Source organism: Neolamprologus multifasciatus, chromosome 13 (assembly GCF_963576455.1).
Source record: "Neolamprologus multifasciatus chromosome 13, fNeoMul1.2, whole genome shotgun sequence".
Taxonomy (NCBI): domain Eukaryota; kingdom Metazoa; phylum Chordata; class Actinopteri; order Cichliformes; family Cichlidae; genus Neolamprologus; species Neolamprologus multifasciatus.
Genome location: NC_140451.1, coordinates 11,261,372 through 11,277,041, shown reverse-complemented (window position 1 = coordinate 11,277,041; position 15,670 = coordinate 11,261,372). Strand labels below are relative to the sequence as shown.

Below are 15,670 nucleotides of genomic sequence, written 5' to 3'. Positions count from 1 at the left end.
CATATTGTGGTTCAGGGATTCCCAAGGATACTAGAGAAAAGATATTCTTAGCATGTCCGCCATGTGGACCCTGGCAGAAAAGGACTGGGTCCCGCTGTCCTTCAGAATTTATAGGGTCTGACACAAAATGACCTTTTCACCACCATCACTGCACACAAATATGCTCCCATTGCTCAGAGAGAAGATTGGATGGAGCAATCCTGAACTCCTACTCAGAAATTTATGACCCATCTGAACAACAAGAGAGACACGTTGAGTGTGATGGCGAGAGAGCGAGAGGTGTTTATAAATATCAGGGAATCCATTTTGGCGTGTAATAAAATGGCCCAGAGCAATTCAGGCTACTACATTCTAGTCGAACTGCATAAACATGTCTTGCTGCCAGAATGTAAACGATTTAATCTAATATTTAAATAAATCACACTTTACAAGAGACGTTCAAACAAGACGAGAATTAAAAATAGGAATGTGCCTTTTGCACTTCTGGGGTTTATATATATTACACCAAGCAGTAGTGAAATGTACAGGCACTATAGGTGAGGTATTTATATATACTTACCCTGTGAAACTGGTCGGTTACAAATCTTGCATTTCATTAATTATGACATGAGCACTTCCATTTGGAGCTTTTATTTTCACCAGAAAGGTGAGCTTCATGGTTTAAATGATCTAATGTGTTGGCATGTGTGTTTTACCCCCCAGAGTGGAGACTTTCTCACTGTGGACAGATGTAAAGTACAAGGGGGGCGATATCAGGATGACAGCGTCACAGACACAACCATTGGGGTATGTTTTTGAAACAGTCATACATTGTTTTTTTATCCCCCTTCTTTCTTTCTTTCTTTCCTTTTTTTTTTTTTTTTTTACTTAATACCCTTGAGCATCCCTTTCTCACATTTTTCTTTTCCAACCCCCTACCCTCTCCACTTGAGTGCCCTTTTGCTCCCGTGGGTCTTAGTTGTTTTCCGGGAAAAAGAAAAGAGGGGAGGGAGCGTGCAAGGGCATGCAAACTAAACAGCATAGTCATCCATTATGGATCAGCAGAGCAGGCAAGGCAGCTTCATGCTGGATAAATCTTGACTGATGAGGATGGAAAGAGGGGTGTTTGTGTTTGTTTTTGTTCTTGTGCTGTCGGGTCGGTCTAACCTTGTTCATCGAGCTGCAGCCGCCCCTCTGAGCCACTCACCACCCCAATCCACTGAGTGAGTTCAAACTGAATATCTAAGCTGCAGGAGCAGTGTTTCCCCAGCCACCTGCTAAGAGACCATGACTTTTTTATCTCGTATGTCACGGTCGGCTTACACCATTATCTCAAACCTCAAAAAAATGAGCTCAGTTATTCACCAGGCCAGTATCTTTCTACCTCCTCACCCTCCACCTCTGCTCTTTCAACTCTCGTTTTGGCAGCAGGAGGGCTACACACAAAACCACAGAAAGAGAAACTGATGCCGTTTGAATTGGAGATGCAATGCAATACCTGCGAGTGTTTAAAAAAGAAAAATTAAAAATCGGAAATATTAATTTTTAAAGGTCTTGATCTTTTAATGTGCACATGGAAGTGTGTATGCAGGAATGATATGTTTGACTGTATGTTGGACATTTTGACACTCATCTTTAATGTGTGGTTTGATCCAAACTTTGAAGTACTTTCTAATTGTGTGCTTTACTATGCAGACACATAGAAAAGCGTTACTGTAGACACGCAAATAAAACGTTAGGTGAAAATTTTGGTTGCCAGGAGACAGTTGCTGGGAAGCTCATTGGCCCATGGAGTGCATATGGAGCTTTTTTCTGACAGCAGCCGATTTGACATGAAACAGTTGATAAACAAAGCTTTAATTAGCAACACATGCTTACCTGCTCTCTTCACGTTGCAACGGCTGCTGGGAAAAAGCTCTGTTTCAACCAAATTGTAATGTGACAAATGGCTAGACTCAGCCCTGCAGGCTGAAACGTACTTTTGCATCTTTCTTCTGGGGTTTTATTTTTTATTTTTTGGTTTCGTTTTTCAGTCTTTTAAGTATTTTAACTGAGCTCTGTAACTTACAGAAGAGACAAATTAGCTGTTGTTTTCCGTAGGCCTGGGATCATGGTTAATTTATTATTAATGCGTGACTCCAGATAATATTCGTTGTTAATAGAAATGAACTGTCATATTGTTTTATACAGTTTTGAAATGTTGAAAAAGACGTGACGTTAAATGCACTTGTGTTCATTTACACTTTATTTTTTGTTTTCCACTAATCTTGTGGTATGACTGAGTTGGATTTTCTCTCTCAAATTGATTGTCTTGAACATTTGCAAACCTGCAGTGCCTGTGTTTGATAAACATTAGCGTTGTCCTCTTACAGCCCTCTTGGCTCATCTTTGCTCCCCCCCTTTTGGTTCAGGAGCCAGAGACTGACGACAGCGGGCCAGGGCCTGGGGAGGTGAGCAGCTGGGATGTTAACATTGAACGGGTGCCCTGCTCCGTTGGCAAGCTCTGCAAGACTGAGTCCCAAAACCACATGTCTCCCAGGTAAAGTGCTATTGACTACATCTGGGAATAAGCATTCAGTATAGATCTAATGTGTGTCTGCTTTAATTGTTAATTTGCTTTTCTTATAAACCGGATCATTAGGTTCTTTTTTTTTTTTCTTCCTGACTGTCATATATTTTATTCTTCGCTTGTTGTCTCCTCAGTAAAGTGGAAAACAAGCTGCAGAGACGACCTCGCAGCACCTCCATGAAAGACAGGCAGAATTCCAAGGCCCAAAGCGACAGGACCAGCAGCATGGAGTCTGAGTGCTCCCCAGACTCAAGACTCATCGCGCAGGTAGACAACGCATCCAGGATCGAGCATCAGACTTTTTTTTCTTCAGTCAAGTGGAAATGTGCTGACTTGTGTCATTGCCATACTTTGCGCTCCTAATTTGTGTCAAAGGTTCCGAGGAAGTCCGTCTACGACCAACTAAACCAGATTCTCATCTCTGACGAACGCTTACCAGAGAGCATCATTCTCATCAACACTACAGAGTGGCAAGGACAGGTCTGTTTTTCTATAAGTAGCATCGAATCATGAATTCCTTTACCTTCATTTGTTCATACATGCGATAGAACCACACGGATCATGCAGAACAGGGCTTATTTTTACCCATGCTGCACACATTACATTGTTGCAAAAAGAGGAAAATACAAAAAAAAATGTGCGTGTGCTTCCGAGTAGCATTTTTTTTTCTTTTTTCCAAACCCTGCCTCTGGTATATCCATTAACTCATCGTGTCCCTCTCATGTGTGTTTCTGTGCAGTATGTAGCTGAGTTGCTCCATGAACAGGGCCAGCCCATTGTGTCAACCTGCTCTGCTGCAGATGTTCAGGCTGCCTTCAACACCATCGTTACTCGCATCCAGAGATTGTGAGTCACATACATGCATACATACACACGCATTGGCTGAATGACACAGCCCATCAGATGGCGTGATTTTTATTGTTTATTTATTTATTTTTATCTCATTATCTTGAGCCAATCTTCACCGAACTACATGTGTTTGATGGCTACTCACTGGATAATTCCAGGATGGTATTGCTCATGCTGCTAAAGCGCTCACTGTGTGTGAACCCATTCTATCAAAATACGGCCGTTTCCTCATGAAAAGCTTAAGTTCAGCTGCCTTCTCCGTTTCCTGGATCCACCTGCTCGGCTGTCATCTCCTCAGGATGTCATGTCAGTGGGAGACGAGGCTCTCTCGGTTTGCTGTACTGCTTCTGTCAAACATGTTTTTCTCCCTTATTCAGCTGAACTTTTTAGCGCTTTAGACACCTGCTCCTCAGTCAACGCATTTACTCCAGCTGGGGCAATGTCACGCAGAGCTGCGCATGTCTCTGATGATAACGTGCTTGCTCAGTGCTGTGCCACCGCTAACAGAATGATTGTTTTCTGAGATGTTGTCACTTGGAGTAAACACGACTTTCTTGTCTTTTTAATACCAAATGTATCAACACTGTCTTCTGCTTTAATCTCTCTTGAGAGAGATTAAAACGAGAAATTCTTTAAGATAATCCATTATATGTTACAGCATGTAAGTACTTTCAGGGTTTGATTGCTGCTTTAGAAAGAGCTTTGTGAAACTTGAAATTATTTGCGGGTTTAAGACCCTTTTGATGAATTTTTCCTGGCTAAACTGAATTTATTCTTCTTTCTTTTTTTTGTCGTTTAATTTAAAGATGGAATTGGTCTTTGGTTTAGGATCTAAATGTTGCGCCATTTGCTCTAAAAAGGCTTGTAGATACTCGCAAGTACCTAATAAATTATAGCCTATGACGTATTTTGGCTTCCCAAAAAGGTAAGACCGGTTTTAAACCAGACGGATCTTATTGAGAAATAAATCTCTGCTTCAGACTTCCGTCACTTCTCTCACACTCATGCTCTGACCCATATTTCTAAGAAGTTGGATCTTAGTCTTCCTCTTAATTACTCATCTGTTGTCTCCATTTTTTTTTTATCCCTTGCAGCTGTAACTGTAATGCACAGACACCACCGACGATGAAGGTGGCGGTGGCAGGCGACCAGAGTTACCTCAGCACCATCCTGAGGTTTTTTGTGGAGCAGCTAGCCAACAAGACTCCTGACTGGCTGACTTACATACGCTTCCTGGTGATCCCCATTGGTAATTCATTGATTTATACGAAATCCATACAGGCATATTCTGTACTTTTAGCGTTTGTTTTATATATAAATATCCTCTCCACAGGCTCTCATCCCCTGGCAAAGCACGTGGCTTCTTTTGACAGCCGGTTCAACAGCATCTTTATGGACACTGCGTGGAGGGAGCTGTTCTGCAGGACAGAACGGCCCGCCTCAGGTAGGACACGCAGCTCTGGTGTCTGCATTTCTTATGTGCAGCCAACTTGAAAGGGAAAGAAATTGGGTGGGAGCAGAGGTCAGGGGCTGATGAATTGGAGAAAGAGATTTCTTCCAATTGCAAAAGACAGCTACATCCTGTTTGAGATCATGGCATTATTCCTTCTTCCTTTAAACTGCCTGCTGCTGATTAAGAAGGCCGCCAGACTGTCAGAAGTCTTATTCTCATTTTTACCCCGAAGCTTCTAACACATTGTAATATTAAAAACAGAGGTTGTTGTTTTTTAAAAGGCACACCATCATAACCTTTTTGGGTTTGTTTGTTTCAACTTTTTCCAACATCTCCAACGATTTTAGCTTTAAACCTCCCAGCTGTGTGCCAGTTGTAGCTAATTAGTCTGAAACAATAAAGTAGGAATCCGTAGGAATAATCCAAGCAGCCAAATCGAAGACATTTGCGTGTTTGATGTTTATTTTAGGATTTTCTTGTTAACTTTAAGCCTTGAATATATTTTTTTTTACACTCTCACCATGTGAGAATGTTACATAAAATGGCTCACATAAATCCATGCTTAAGCCTCTATTCCAATCCAACTCCTCCATTATCACTTGTTCTGCCCAAACATGCCTGATAATCTTCGCCCATCCTCACCTATTAATTCCCTCCCTTTAATCCCCAAAGGTGCAAGAGTCACAATGTTACACATGGTGTTGAATCATCTCAAAGCAGTTGGGTTGAACAAAAAAACAAAGAAGATCTAGAGCAGAGGTCTTTTATTCTTAACATAAGGTGTGATCCCGACACTGAAGGCAGTTTGTAATAGTTCTCAGTCGATTAAGTGCCGAGAAGCTACAGGTCAAAATGAATTGATTAAAACTCAAGTCTATATTTCAAGTCGCCAAAAAAAATTGCGTCCCAGGATACGAGCGACCCCCACATGCATTTTGTTTGACATATAATTTATCCCGTGTGTCACACGGTCGACTTCACCCACATTTTAATGACATTTTACACTCAGCAGCCCCCATCTCCTTAATTCAGTGGAATGTGAATGATGAATGCACAGTCCCCTAGCACACTGCTCTATGTGAAAATTACCATTTGCATCAAATGTCAGCTTGTTAGCAAGACATAAAACAGGAGAGGCTTGTTGTTAACAATCTATCTCTTTGCTCCCTGAAGATAACATAGATGTAGCAGGACGAATCATTCAGTATCTGGCCGGTGCCAACGTGTCCCACCAGTTTCCCATCTCAGAAGCCATGCTCACCTACAAGCAGAAGAGGTAAAGTGACCGTGCTTGTTGAAGTTGTGGTTTATTCATCCAATGTTTTCTGTATTTGAGCATGCATCTGTGCTTTTTTGTGCTCTAAGCAAGTCTGTGTTGCAGTTATTTGTAACTGGTAGTTCTGATGTTAATTTTCTTCTGTTTCCAAAAAATGAATCATTGAACTAATGTTGCAATGACAGCCCATCATAAACTAGCACTTGTAGTGAATATCAGCTAAAACTGCATGAGGAACATAATTAGATGAATGTGCATGTAAGCATGCAGCTGCAAGAACATGCATTAAACACACAAAGCGAGCATCAGCTCAGTTTCCACACTAAACCCACTTCTGTTTATTTTGACTTGAATGAAAGCAGGACTTGTAGGTTTTGTATGATTTGATAAAAATGTTAAAAAGTCCAGTCTAGGTGTCTCACAGTCACATCTGCAGACAGAGACAGTCCACTGCATTTCTCTGTGCATTTGCTTGTTTTCTTTCTGAGATTTGACCAAACCCTTCCCCCTTCTTTGTGAGAGTGGCTTCCTATTGGTCAGAAGGTACTAAATACCACACAGTTTTAACGCTGTTGCATTCCTTCTCCTCCCCTTTCCCCCCTTTTTGATTTGCATTCAAGGAAAAGAAGCTTGTATTTTGATTTTTACATCAGGTATCTAAATCAACTCGTGTTTCGTTTCCCCCCCCCCCTTGCCTATTTTCCCTTCTCCATTTGGCTTGAGCTCCTCTTGCTGTGTCTTAACATTTCCCTTTTCACTTTCGATACTCACTGTAACTTCACTTGGCACTCTGTCCCAGCGTGTGTCTTTGGTTTGGTATGACTTTGATTCTTACTTTGTCCTCCGTGTTGTTGCTGTGACGATTTGCCTAACAACCTTAAAATAAATATTCACAGCGTGGATGGTTCGCTGACTTACAATATCTAACAGTATATATGTATATATGATGCCACACTTAAAACCACTCCTTGTTTTATTATAGATCCAACTGTTACTGCAGGACCAAAAGAACTCCATATCAGTCACAAGATCAGCTGTTTTGTCACCTAAACACTGTTTCAGATTATCTTTTAAAATCTATAAAATGTGCCAAAAATGCTGATGATGTGAACAGAGACAACACAGTATAAGTTAAATTACATTCCCATTCGAAAAACGAAAACTGAACTCTTAATAACACTGCTAGTGTTCTGAATTGCATGAATGATACTAACTACTGACAAATGTGTTTTGTGTGCACAACAAAGTAAAGCAAAGCCTGTATGCAAAAGCTTGACAGTTAAGATTAATCTGTAATTGTTATTTTTGGAAGTTTGTTACAGCTCACAGTGCTGCTCAGATACCTGAATGTTGTGCTAGCAGTCGAGTTGCTTTCTGTTGGGCAGATAAATAAAGTCTTTACGAGTTGACACACTCAAGCTTTAATAGTGCAAGTAGATTTAGCATGTCCATATTTTATAAGATGTTTTTTATTAGGATCTTTTGAATGACCTGACACACAGTAAAGAGGTGGTGCAGTTCAGTCCTGATGTAGTTGTGCGATAATGTTACTGGAATTCTGTGTAATGAAGCAAGGCCTTAAAATGTCTGGGAAGTGTTGTCCTGCATATGCGTATGGGAGTGGGTACCAGCAGTGCTTCTTTTGTTGTTTGATGTTGCAGCAGACTATTTTTGTAAGCTCATTAAAGACTAAGGAAGAATCAGTGATTTGTTTTAAAAGTGTCACCGTTGGACACTTGCAGAACTATGGTGCTAACCTTTTGCGCTCTGATCGTGGGCCTGAGCGTGCCTCAAACTTTACGGGATGTTGACCGTCATCCTGTTTTTTTGTTTGTTTGGATAGGCGTGTAATCTTGGACATAGAGCAGCCACACAGTTACTGGACAGATCCAAAACAGTCATGTATTTAAAAGCAGACACTTGTTGTTATCGTCCTGGTTGACAAGAGAGACCCCACCTCCCCGTCTTCTTCTGGTTGTAAGGAGCAGGTCCTCTCATTCATCTCATTGTATCGTGACTCCCCGAGATGATCCCATTCCACCCAAGCCAGTCATGTGCCATTTCCGCTGTGATGGGACATGGTGCAGGCCATGCCACAGCCATCTGCCCTCCAGGACCATTGAGTGTTCATGTGCACCTCTGGAGTGTTGAAAGTGTTTCAGACCCACCGTTGGTCAAACTCACAGATTCTTTTTGTTCTCGCTCTTTTTCACAGCCCTGATGAGGACTCCTGTCAGAAATTTGTGCCATTTATTGGGGTAAGAAACACATTTGTTTACCATGCAAACATGTCCTGCACCTTTTTTTTTTTTTTTAATTCATTCTATATTGAATATTTTCTTTAACACTGGCTCTTATTTTTCTTACAGGTAGTGAAAGTTGGGATTGTGGAACAAAGCCTCTCGACCTCAGGTAAGAAAAGCACATTTTTAACGATGTGTTATCAGTGTCATTGGGATTTTACTCACAGGATACTGACCAGGAAAATAAAGAGAGAAGCACTCTTTTCCTACTTAATTCAGTTATAGTAAGAGTTGGCATAATCTGGAAAGCATTAAATATCTTTTAGGTACAGTTTTCACTTACAGTGATTTTTTCCCCCTAAATCTGCAGTGGACTCAGATGATGCCATGGGAGGCAACACAAGCATCTTGTCCTCCCCGACGCCTCCATCGGCCGGTCCGTATGGAAAGGAGATCGGGGGCACGCCCCCACAGTCCCCCTCTGTGTCCACCACCCTGTCTGGAGCTGGGTATGAAAAGCCCAAGTCTCTTATTAAAACAAATACTCATAATTGTCCACATCACTGTAGCTTTCAGGGTAAACGGATGTGGAAATGAACAAACCACAAACAAACCAAAGCAAGGCCTTGTTTGTTTCCCTTTGTAGCTCTCCATGTTCGGGCAGTGAGGTGATGGGGCTGCAAGTGGACTACTGGACATGGCAAGGCCCAGAGAAGAAGAAAGAGGGCGAGAAGAGAGACATAGGACTGAAGAACACCCTGAAGAGTAACTTCCGTTCACTACAAGTCAGCCGCCTTCCCTGCGGCGGAGAACTCACTCCTCCACCCAGCATGGCTATGACTGTTGTTACTAAGGAGAAGAACAAAAAAGGTACACTTGGAGGAGTTGCACATAGAAGTTACTAAAAAATCTTTTTCAAATTTGTATTTTTGGTTTTATTTGCTTATTTTTGTCCACTCTTTGAAATGTTAGTCTCCATTCTCTTGTTGTAGTTACAATGAACAGTAAAACAAACAACAAAGCAGGCAGAACCAGATAGATTACCTCATTTATTCCACATTTTCTGCTTCTTTCTCCAAATTATAGCCTTGATTACTGAAAATACAATTATATTGAGTCAGAGTCACATGTGCTGTACACAAAAAGATTGGCGGTTCAAGGAGGAGGAGACACAAATCAGCCTCAGGGGGTCACAAGCCCAGATAAATGGGAGGGTTTTGTCAAGAAGGGCATCTGGACTGAAATTTATGCCAAGTGAAACATGTGGACACATCCACTGTGGCGAACTCTTGGGAAATAAGGGAGCAGCTGAACGTAGCTTTATTTGGATGTGTTGTACCAAGAGGAGCTGATGTCAAATCAAGTTTGTGGTTTCCAGCAGAGATGTGAAGCAGGCTACAGAGGCCCAAATGTTGTAGTGTTCAGCGCTCTCTGATGCTGACTCAGGCAACATTGCTTGAGGCGGTTTATGAGGCTTCTCCCAGCAGGCTCTGTGCAAGTAATGCAGCAGCATTGACCATGACCTGTGAAATCAAACTTTGTGGATTTCTCATTATTAAAGTCTTTTTTAGCTCTTTTGTATATGACTTTGCTTCTTTCTCCCTTCCCAGTGATTTTTCTCAGCAAGAAGCCGAAGGAAAAAGAGCTGGACTCTAAGAGCCAAGTGATTGATGGTATCAGCAGGTTGATCTGCACGGCCAAGCACCAGCACACGATGCTGAGAGGTGAGACAGAGCCATAGCCCTGCCTCCACTGTTGGAGCTCCACTGCCACCTTGTGTCCATAATACAGCGTAGCCATCATATTTTTCTCGTGCATTTAGCTCTGTCTTTTCTGCCCTTAGTAACTATTGACGGAGTGGAGTGGAATGACGTCAAGTTTTTCCAGCTCGCTGCCCAGTGGCCAACGCATGTCAAGCACTTCCCGGTGGGAATCTTCGGTTACACAAAGCCCGTGTGACCCCGGCCGACACCAGAATCTCTCGGCTCTACCCGACTCAGCGAGAGGCTGCAGAAAATTAGAAGAAAAACCGACATCCTCCTCGTTCCTCCCGGCAGTAATAGTTTTCCTGTGGAAATCTTACTGACTCACAGACTCACACGTTCAAGACAAAATTTCATGTTGATGTTTTTGATGTTGTTGGGTGTTGCTGTTGTTTTCTTTTCTTTCTTTTCTTTTTTTACACACTACAAAACAGAACAAGTACTAATTTGTAATATTTGCGCCGCCTCGGAGGTATTTTGAGGTTTTTTGACAATTTGCCACATTTCGATAATGGCAGCTGTGTTTGCACTTTGTTTTTGTTAACATTTTATTATTTCTGTGAAATCCTACATTTATTGTTACTCTATAGACAATGGAGGAGTGTGATGGTGATGTGCAGTGGCGTGCGTGAGGTTGTTGGAGACCGTGTTTGTGTTTCGTTGTTGAAAGTTGGAATATTGCTGTGAATCTAGATGGAATCCTTTTAACTCACTGCTCAGTTTTCTTACTCGTCCCTTTACTTTCTCAGAAAGGTAAAGCTTTTATAGGAAGGAACAGAATGTTCTTTGCCTCGTTGCTTTGAAGCACACTGTATACCTAAAGCAGGTCAAAAAAAAAAGAAACCCAAGTCGAGCAATGTATTTGAAGGTAGCTATAATAAATGTAGCTATGACACATTTATTACATGCAAGCAGAATATCAGATCAGTTCGTTATTATTAATGCAGATGTTTTCCCTTTGCTGTTGGTGTACATGCAAACTGTACAGTAACAGCCACTTAGAAGCAGGGTAACTACTTATTTCCCCACAGCTGAAATGCCAAATTTAGTTGCGATCGCATGAGCTGTTGTGCTGTTTTTCGTACTTTCCACCTTTACGTAATTCGACCTTCCAGGTGGAATTACAGCATTTCTGTGGTTAAACGTGGTCGCCCCTGTGTTCAGCTTTACCTGAGCAGATCTGTCACAAACCTGCAGTAACTTAGCAAAAACTAGACCGTGCAGTGGTGTGCCAAAGTCGAGCCCTTTTATTTTTTTTTAACAGTCCAGTCGCAGGAGTATCTTGGCCAGGCCTAACTTCATAGTATGTCAAAGTGAAAACTCAAATTGTATATGTGATGTGTTTGTGGTCCCTGCGGAGATCAGTATTAAGATTTCTGAGACAAATTCACCAGTTAGCGCTCCACATTTAGCCAAATTGAAACATTTCTAAGCGATTACCATTGTGTCCTTTACTGCAGCTTCACTGTGGTTGGACGTGCACGTTACTGAAAGGGTTCAGTATTGCATAAGGCTATGGAGGGAATATTACAAATGAGTCCGTCTGACTCGGAGGGAGGGGACAGCCAAGTACTGACTCTCTTTGGAAATATGACTACAAGTGTATGGAGTCTTGCCTGACGTCCAAGTCACTGCCCCCCCGTGTGTCTGTGTAGGTGTGCTCTATGTTCGATGGTACTTCCTGAGTAGTGTTACGTGAAACTTTTGCAATAGGAAACCTTTGGACAAAGGGCCTTCTCTATGAGGTTGTTGCTTTTTATAAAGTGAAGACTTAACAAGCTTTGATAGGCTGGCTTTTTTTTTTTTTTTAGTATTGTATATAAATATGTACAAGATATACTATTGTGAATCACAAACTCCCCTCCCTCTTCCACTAAATTGAAAGCACAAATAGTATACCTTTATTTCTTGACATAAATGCCAAATATATTTCCAGAACTCATAACTATGAAGTACAATGCAAACACTATTAGATATGTTTTCCTCATATACATTTCCCTAATGCACTTTCATATGGGTTTACACACATTGTAGCTCAAATTGGGACATACTTTGGTTCTCAAGGTAAAGTGTTAGGTGTTACTTTTGAAATTTAAACCACTACCTGTAGTCAGGAGAAGGCTCTTGATTTCTTTTTTTAACCATAGGGATGATGTGTTACATTGATGGCTTTAAGTGCCATGTTTGGTCTGAAAACCCCATCATGGCTCATTTGTTACGTAACCTTTTTGCCACTAAATGTTGAGGTGTGTTTTACAGCTTCCACCGCACGTGTCTGCCTGTGACTTGTACAGTCAAGTTATTCCGTCTCCTGCTTTTTGAAGAGTTCACCCTCTTTCAAGTCAGGAGCGCAAACTGAACCTTAAATATTTCAGCATTAAGTATTAACAACGGCAGAGTTATGTGAGGGGAATTTGTCATGCGGGTTAGCTTTTCATATATTAAATAACAAGTGTATTTCAATGTATGTAACCTCAAGACTTTTTTTTTTTTGCCCAAAATCCAGAGGTAGCATGGGGGCATTAAACAAGGCTGGATCAATGAGCAGGCATGCTCACTTTGCCACCGTGATTTAGCACCGCAAACATAAAAGAACGCATCATCAGCGTTGATCCTTTTATTCCTGGTCTAACTAAAGTTACATCATGCCATCTCATTGCTCCGGTTACTTGAAATGCCACCCAGTGTCTTTGCACAAACCCTATTTTAAATGACATGACAGTATTTTTAAATTTACCACTAAAAAAAAATCTAAAAAAAAAAAAAAAATATGGGTTACTTCTGCATGTTTTACTATAGATGTAAATATGTTTTGGATTTTTATATTGTTTCTTTCCATGCTCTCACAAGCAGTTGTGTTTAATAAAAATTTTTAATCTTCTGTACAAACGGCTCGTCTTTATTTCGATTTATTTCCCAGAACAATGTTAGATTTCATCCCAAGGGATCAAAGAAAAAAAATCTACAATCAGCTAAACATGTCCAACATGTGCCGTGTTAGCTCGCTGAGACTGAGGGCAGGTTGATGTAGACCTTCATCGGAGGCAGCGGTTTAATCTTGCGCCCTGCCCAGCCTCCCTTCCTCTGCCACAAGCCGCTGGAAGGGCGGATGCCCAGCCAACGATTGCGCCCAGCTTTGCCGATGATCCGTTTATTGTGGTCGACATTGGAGATGCGTCCCACTGTGACCATGCAAGTCTCCAGCACCTGTGTGTGTTTACAAGACAGCATTTAGCCAAACTGAACGTGTCTTTAACAGCGGCTGTAATCCTATTCCAGATGACCTCACCTGAACCTGCTGCTTTGAAGGAAGCTGAACGATTGCCGTTCCATTTACTTTACGAAGCAAAACGCCGCTCGTGCCTGAAAACCAAATGAAACACAGCATTCACTTTAGTAGCTTTTCTGAGCAACCTCGCCTTCCAGCAGCTTAAATAATGAGGGATACAGTACAGTAGGTTACCTGCAGCCCGGATATACTCTGATCCCTTCCCAGGTCGTACCTCCAGGTTGTTCACCAGCGTCCCCACAGGAAGAGCCCCCAGCGGGTAAGCATCTCCCTCATTGGCCGAAACTGCAAAATTAAACAATTCTCATTAGATATACAGGTTACGAAGGCCGACGAACCTCCAACTGAAAAACTTGGATCCTGTACCTGCCATGCGTCCAATAACCCCAGATGTTTTAATGATGTCTCCAGCCTGCATGTTCTCTGTTGCAATGATCCATCTTTTTCGCTCACCTCCAGCTACCAGGGCGATATCAGCAGACCTGCACGCAGACAAACCCGGCTTAGTGTTTTCAGTACTTTGAGCGTACACATTAGACTCCGGGCAGCAAGTGGTCTCACCTGCACGGGTCGTAACGCACTTCAACAACCTTCTCCTCAAAAGGCTGGCCCTCTCTGTTGGCTTCATACCGTAGACGATGGAAGTCTACCCACCGGTATCTTTGTTTATGACCACCGCCAATGCCATGTGTACGTATTCTTCCTGTAGAAGGAAGTAGGGCGGCAAATGCTTGAAAGAAAGCCACAAGCCTTGAATTCTGAGGCTACACAGGAGTTCAAACTTTTACCTTGAGCACAATTTCATACTTTAACTATAGCACCAGGCAGGTTTCTATTAAAATGTGTTTTACAAAATGTAACAAAACCTTTCCTGTAGCTACAAAAAAATAAATAAAATCTATTGAATCTAATCTGTTCTTTTGAAGACAGGTCCCTTTGGTGCATTCACACTACAGGCACTGACTCAAATGTGAATTTTGGTCTTTTTTTCTTCTTTTTTTTTGCAGTGTGACCTCAGTCTGAATTCCCGTGACTTTCACTCCACTCTGAGTGTGAACCCCCTGCATCCACCGATGTCTGGGTATAGAGGGAGCAGGCATTAAGGGGCCATTTCACCATAAAAAGCTTTCTCTGTCCTCATTGATAAACTAGAAGATGTGCAGCATTTAAATGCCACCATAAACTCTGACTTCAGTGGCATCTTTGTGTTTTAAACACAGAGGCTACATAGTGTAGTGCTTTATATATTCGCAAAACAAGGGAAAGATCCATGGTTCATTATGGAGAGGAGAAACAAACCCCTATGTGGCTGTATCTCAAAAACATCCTGTGAACATACAGCTATTTTTTTTTGTTACCACTGCACTTTACCTGTGTGATCTCTGCCTCCTGTCTTTTTCATTCCGATAGGCCTGATGGTGTACTTCTCCCTCTGCTTCCATCTCACCCTGTTCTGCTCCAGAGAGGCTGTGGTGAGGAAGCCTCTGCACTGGATCACCGCACTACTGGGCACCTGAGCTCCCAGCTTACTCCGTGCAGCTGCCTGTCAACACCAAAAAGAGCCGCTCAGATTGTTCCTGATGTCATGTTTACTGTCTAAATATGGCTGACAGGACCAAGGCAGGAGGCGTTTTTACCTGAGAGGAGACCAATGCGGGCTGGGAGAGAGTCAGGGAGCGCAGGGCTCGAGTTAGACACGACAGCGCCATCACAACAAGGACCTGCTGACTGATGAAGGGAGACACTGTGTTTAAAATCAAGCAAGTGCTAACATTTCTCCTGCTTTCGGCCCCGACTGTAGCTGACACAAATCGGTCACATAATCGATAGTTCAAAACTACGCCTGACTTTTATCGGTGGTTGCATATGTGCCTCAGCTCTGCTTAGCATATCTTCAGTTACCAAATGACAAGCAAACGTGAACCACCGCTAGCTTAGCGTCTCTCTACAAAGACAGCTCCATCTGCTCAGTAACGTTTCTTTTCGGTTTTAATAAACAGATCTTATTTAACCCCTAGTCTGAGGTCAAGTGTGTGATATTACCGAATCTAACCGTAGCATTCGACTAACCTTTATATTTTAACTTATTTCATCCCGAGCGTCTCTTCTGCGTCCTTCGCAGTCCTGCACGCGATGTCGCGCAGTGATGACGTATGCCCCCAACTCACCTTCAAAGTCTTTTTAACAGATAGTCGGAGGGTCCCCTCTGTACCAATTGTTATTTTACAGTTACAGCGACTAACTATTTC

At 42.1% G+C, this 15,670-nt stretch overlaps 2 protein-coding genes across 4 annotated transcripts in view; one reads left to right on the top strand and one right to left on the bottom strand.

Moving 5' to 3' along the window:
* The window catches only part of LOC146505106 (phosphofurin acidic cluster sorting protein 2), a 45,207-nt gene extending 32,186 nt beyond the window's left edge, over positions 1-13,021 (top strand). Inside the window, exons 11-25 of one of the 3 annotated variants that reach the window (XM_085182597.1) lie at positions 703-786; positions 2,352-2,518; positions 2,683-2,815; positions 2,924-3,028; positions 3,288-3,394; positions 4,492-4,646; positions 4,731-4,841; positions 6,024-6,126; positions 6,747-6,779; positions 8,342-8,384; positions 8,496-8,538; positions 8,740-8,878; positions 9,016-9,239; positions 9,980-10,093; positions 10,213-13,021. In XM_085182597.1, the coding sequence (XP_085038723.1) occupies positions 703-786; positions 2,352-2,518; positions 2,683-2,815; positions 2,924-3,028; positions 3,288-3,394; positions 4,492-4,646; positions 4,731-4,841; positions 6,024-6,126; positions 6,747-6,779; positions 8,342-8,384; positions 8,496-8,538; positions 8,740-8,878; positions 9,016-9,239; positions 9,980-10,093; positions 10,213-10,328 (1,677 nt within the window). In that variant the 3' untranslated portion in view covers positions 10,329-13,021. The remainder of the gene's footprint in view (positions 1-702; positions 787-2,351; positions 2,519-2,682; positions 2,816-2,923; positions 3,029-3,287; positions 3,395-4,491; positions 4,647-4,730; positions 4,842-6,023; positions 6,127-6,746; positions 6,780-8,341; positions 8,385-8,495; positions 8,539-8,739; positions 8,879-9,015; positions 9,240-9,979; positions 10,094-10,212) is intronic. The other 2 variants (XM_085182599.1, XM_085182598.1) reach the window with 2 other exon arrangements.
* mrpl2 (mitochondrial ribosomal protein L2) lies at positions 13,002-15,626 on the bottom strand. The gene is made up of 8 exons (XM_085182600.1): positions 15,492-15,626; positions 15,059-15,149; positions 14,793-14,964; positions 13,983-14,124; positions 13,788-13,903; positions 13,596-13,706; positions 13,422-13,495; positions 13,002-13,339 (listed from the first exon to the last, which is right to left on the bottom strand). The coding sequence occupies exons 2-8, from the start codon at positions 15,128-15,130 to the stop codon at positions 13,130-13,132; spliced, it is 897 nt and encodes a 298-aa protein (XP_085038726.1). The 5' UTR covers positions 15,131-15,149; positions 15,492-15,626; the 3' UTR covers positions 13,002-13,129.
* Positions 15,627-15,670: the final 44 nt, after the last annotated feature.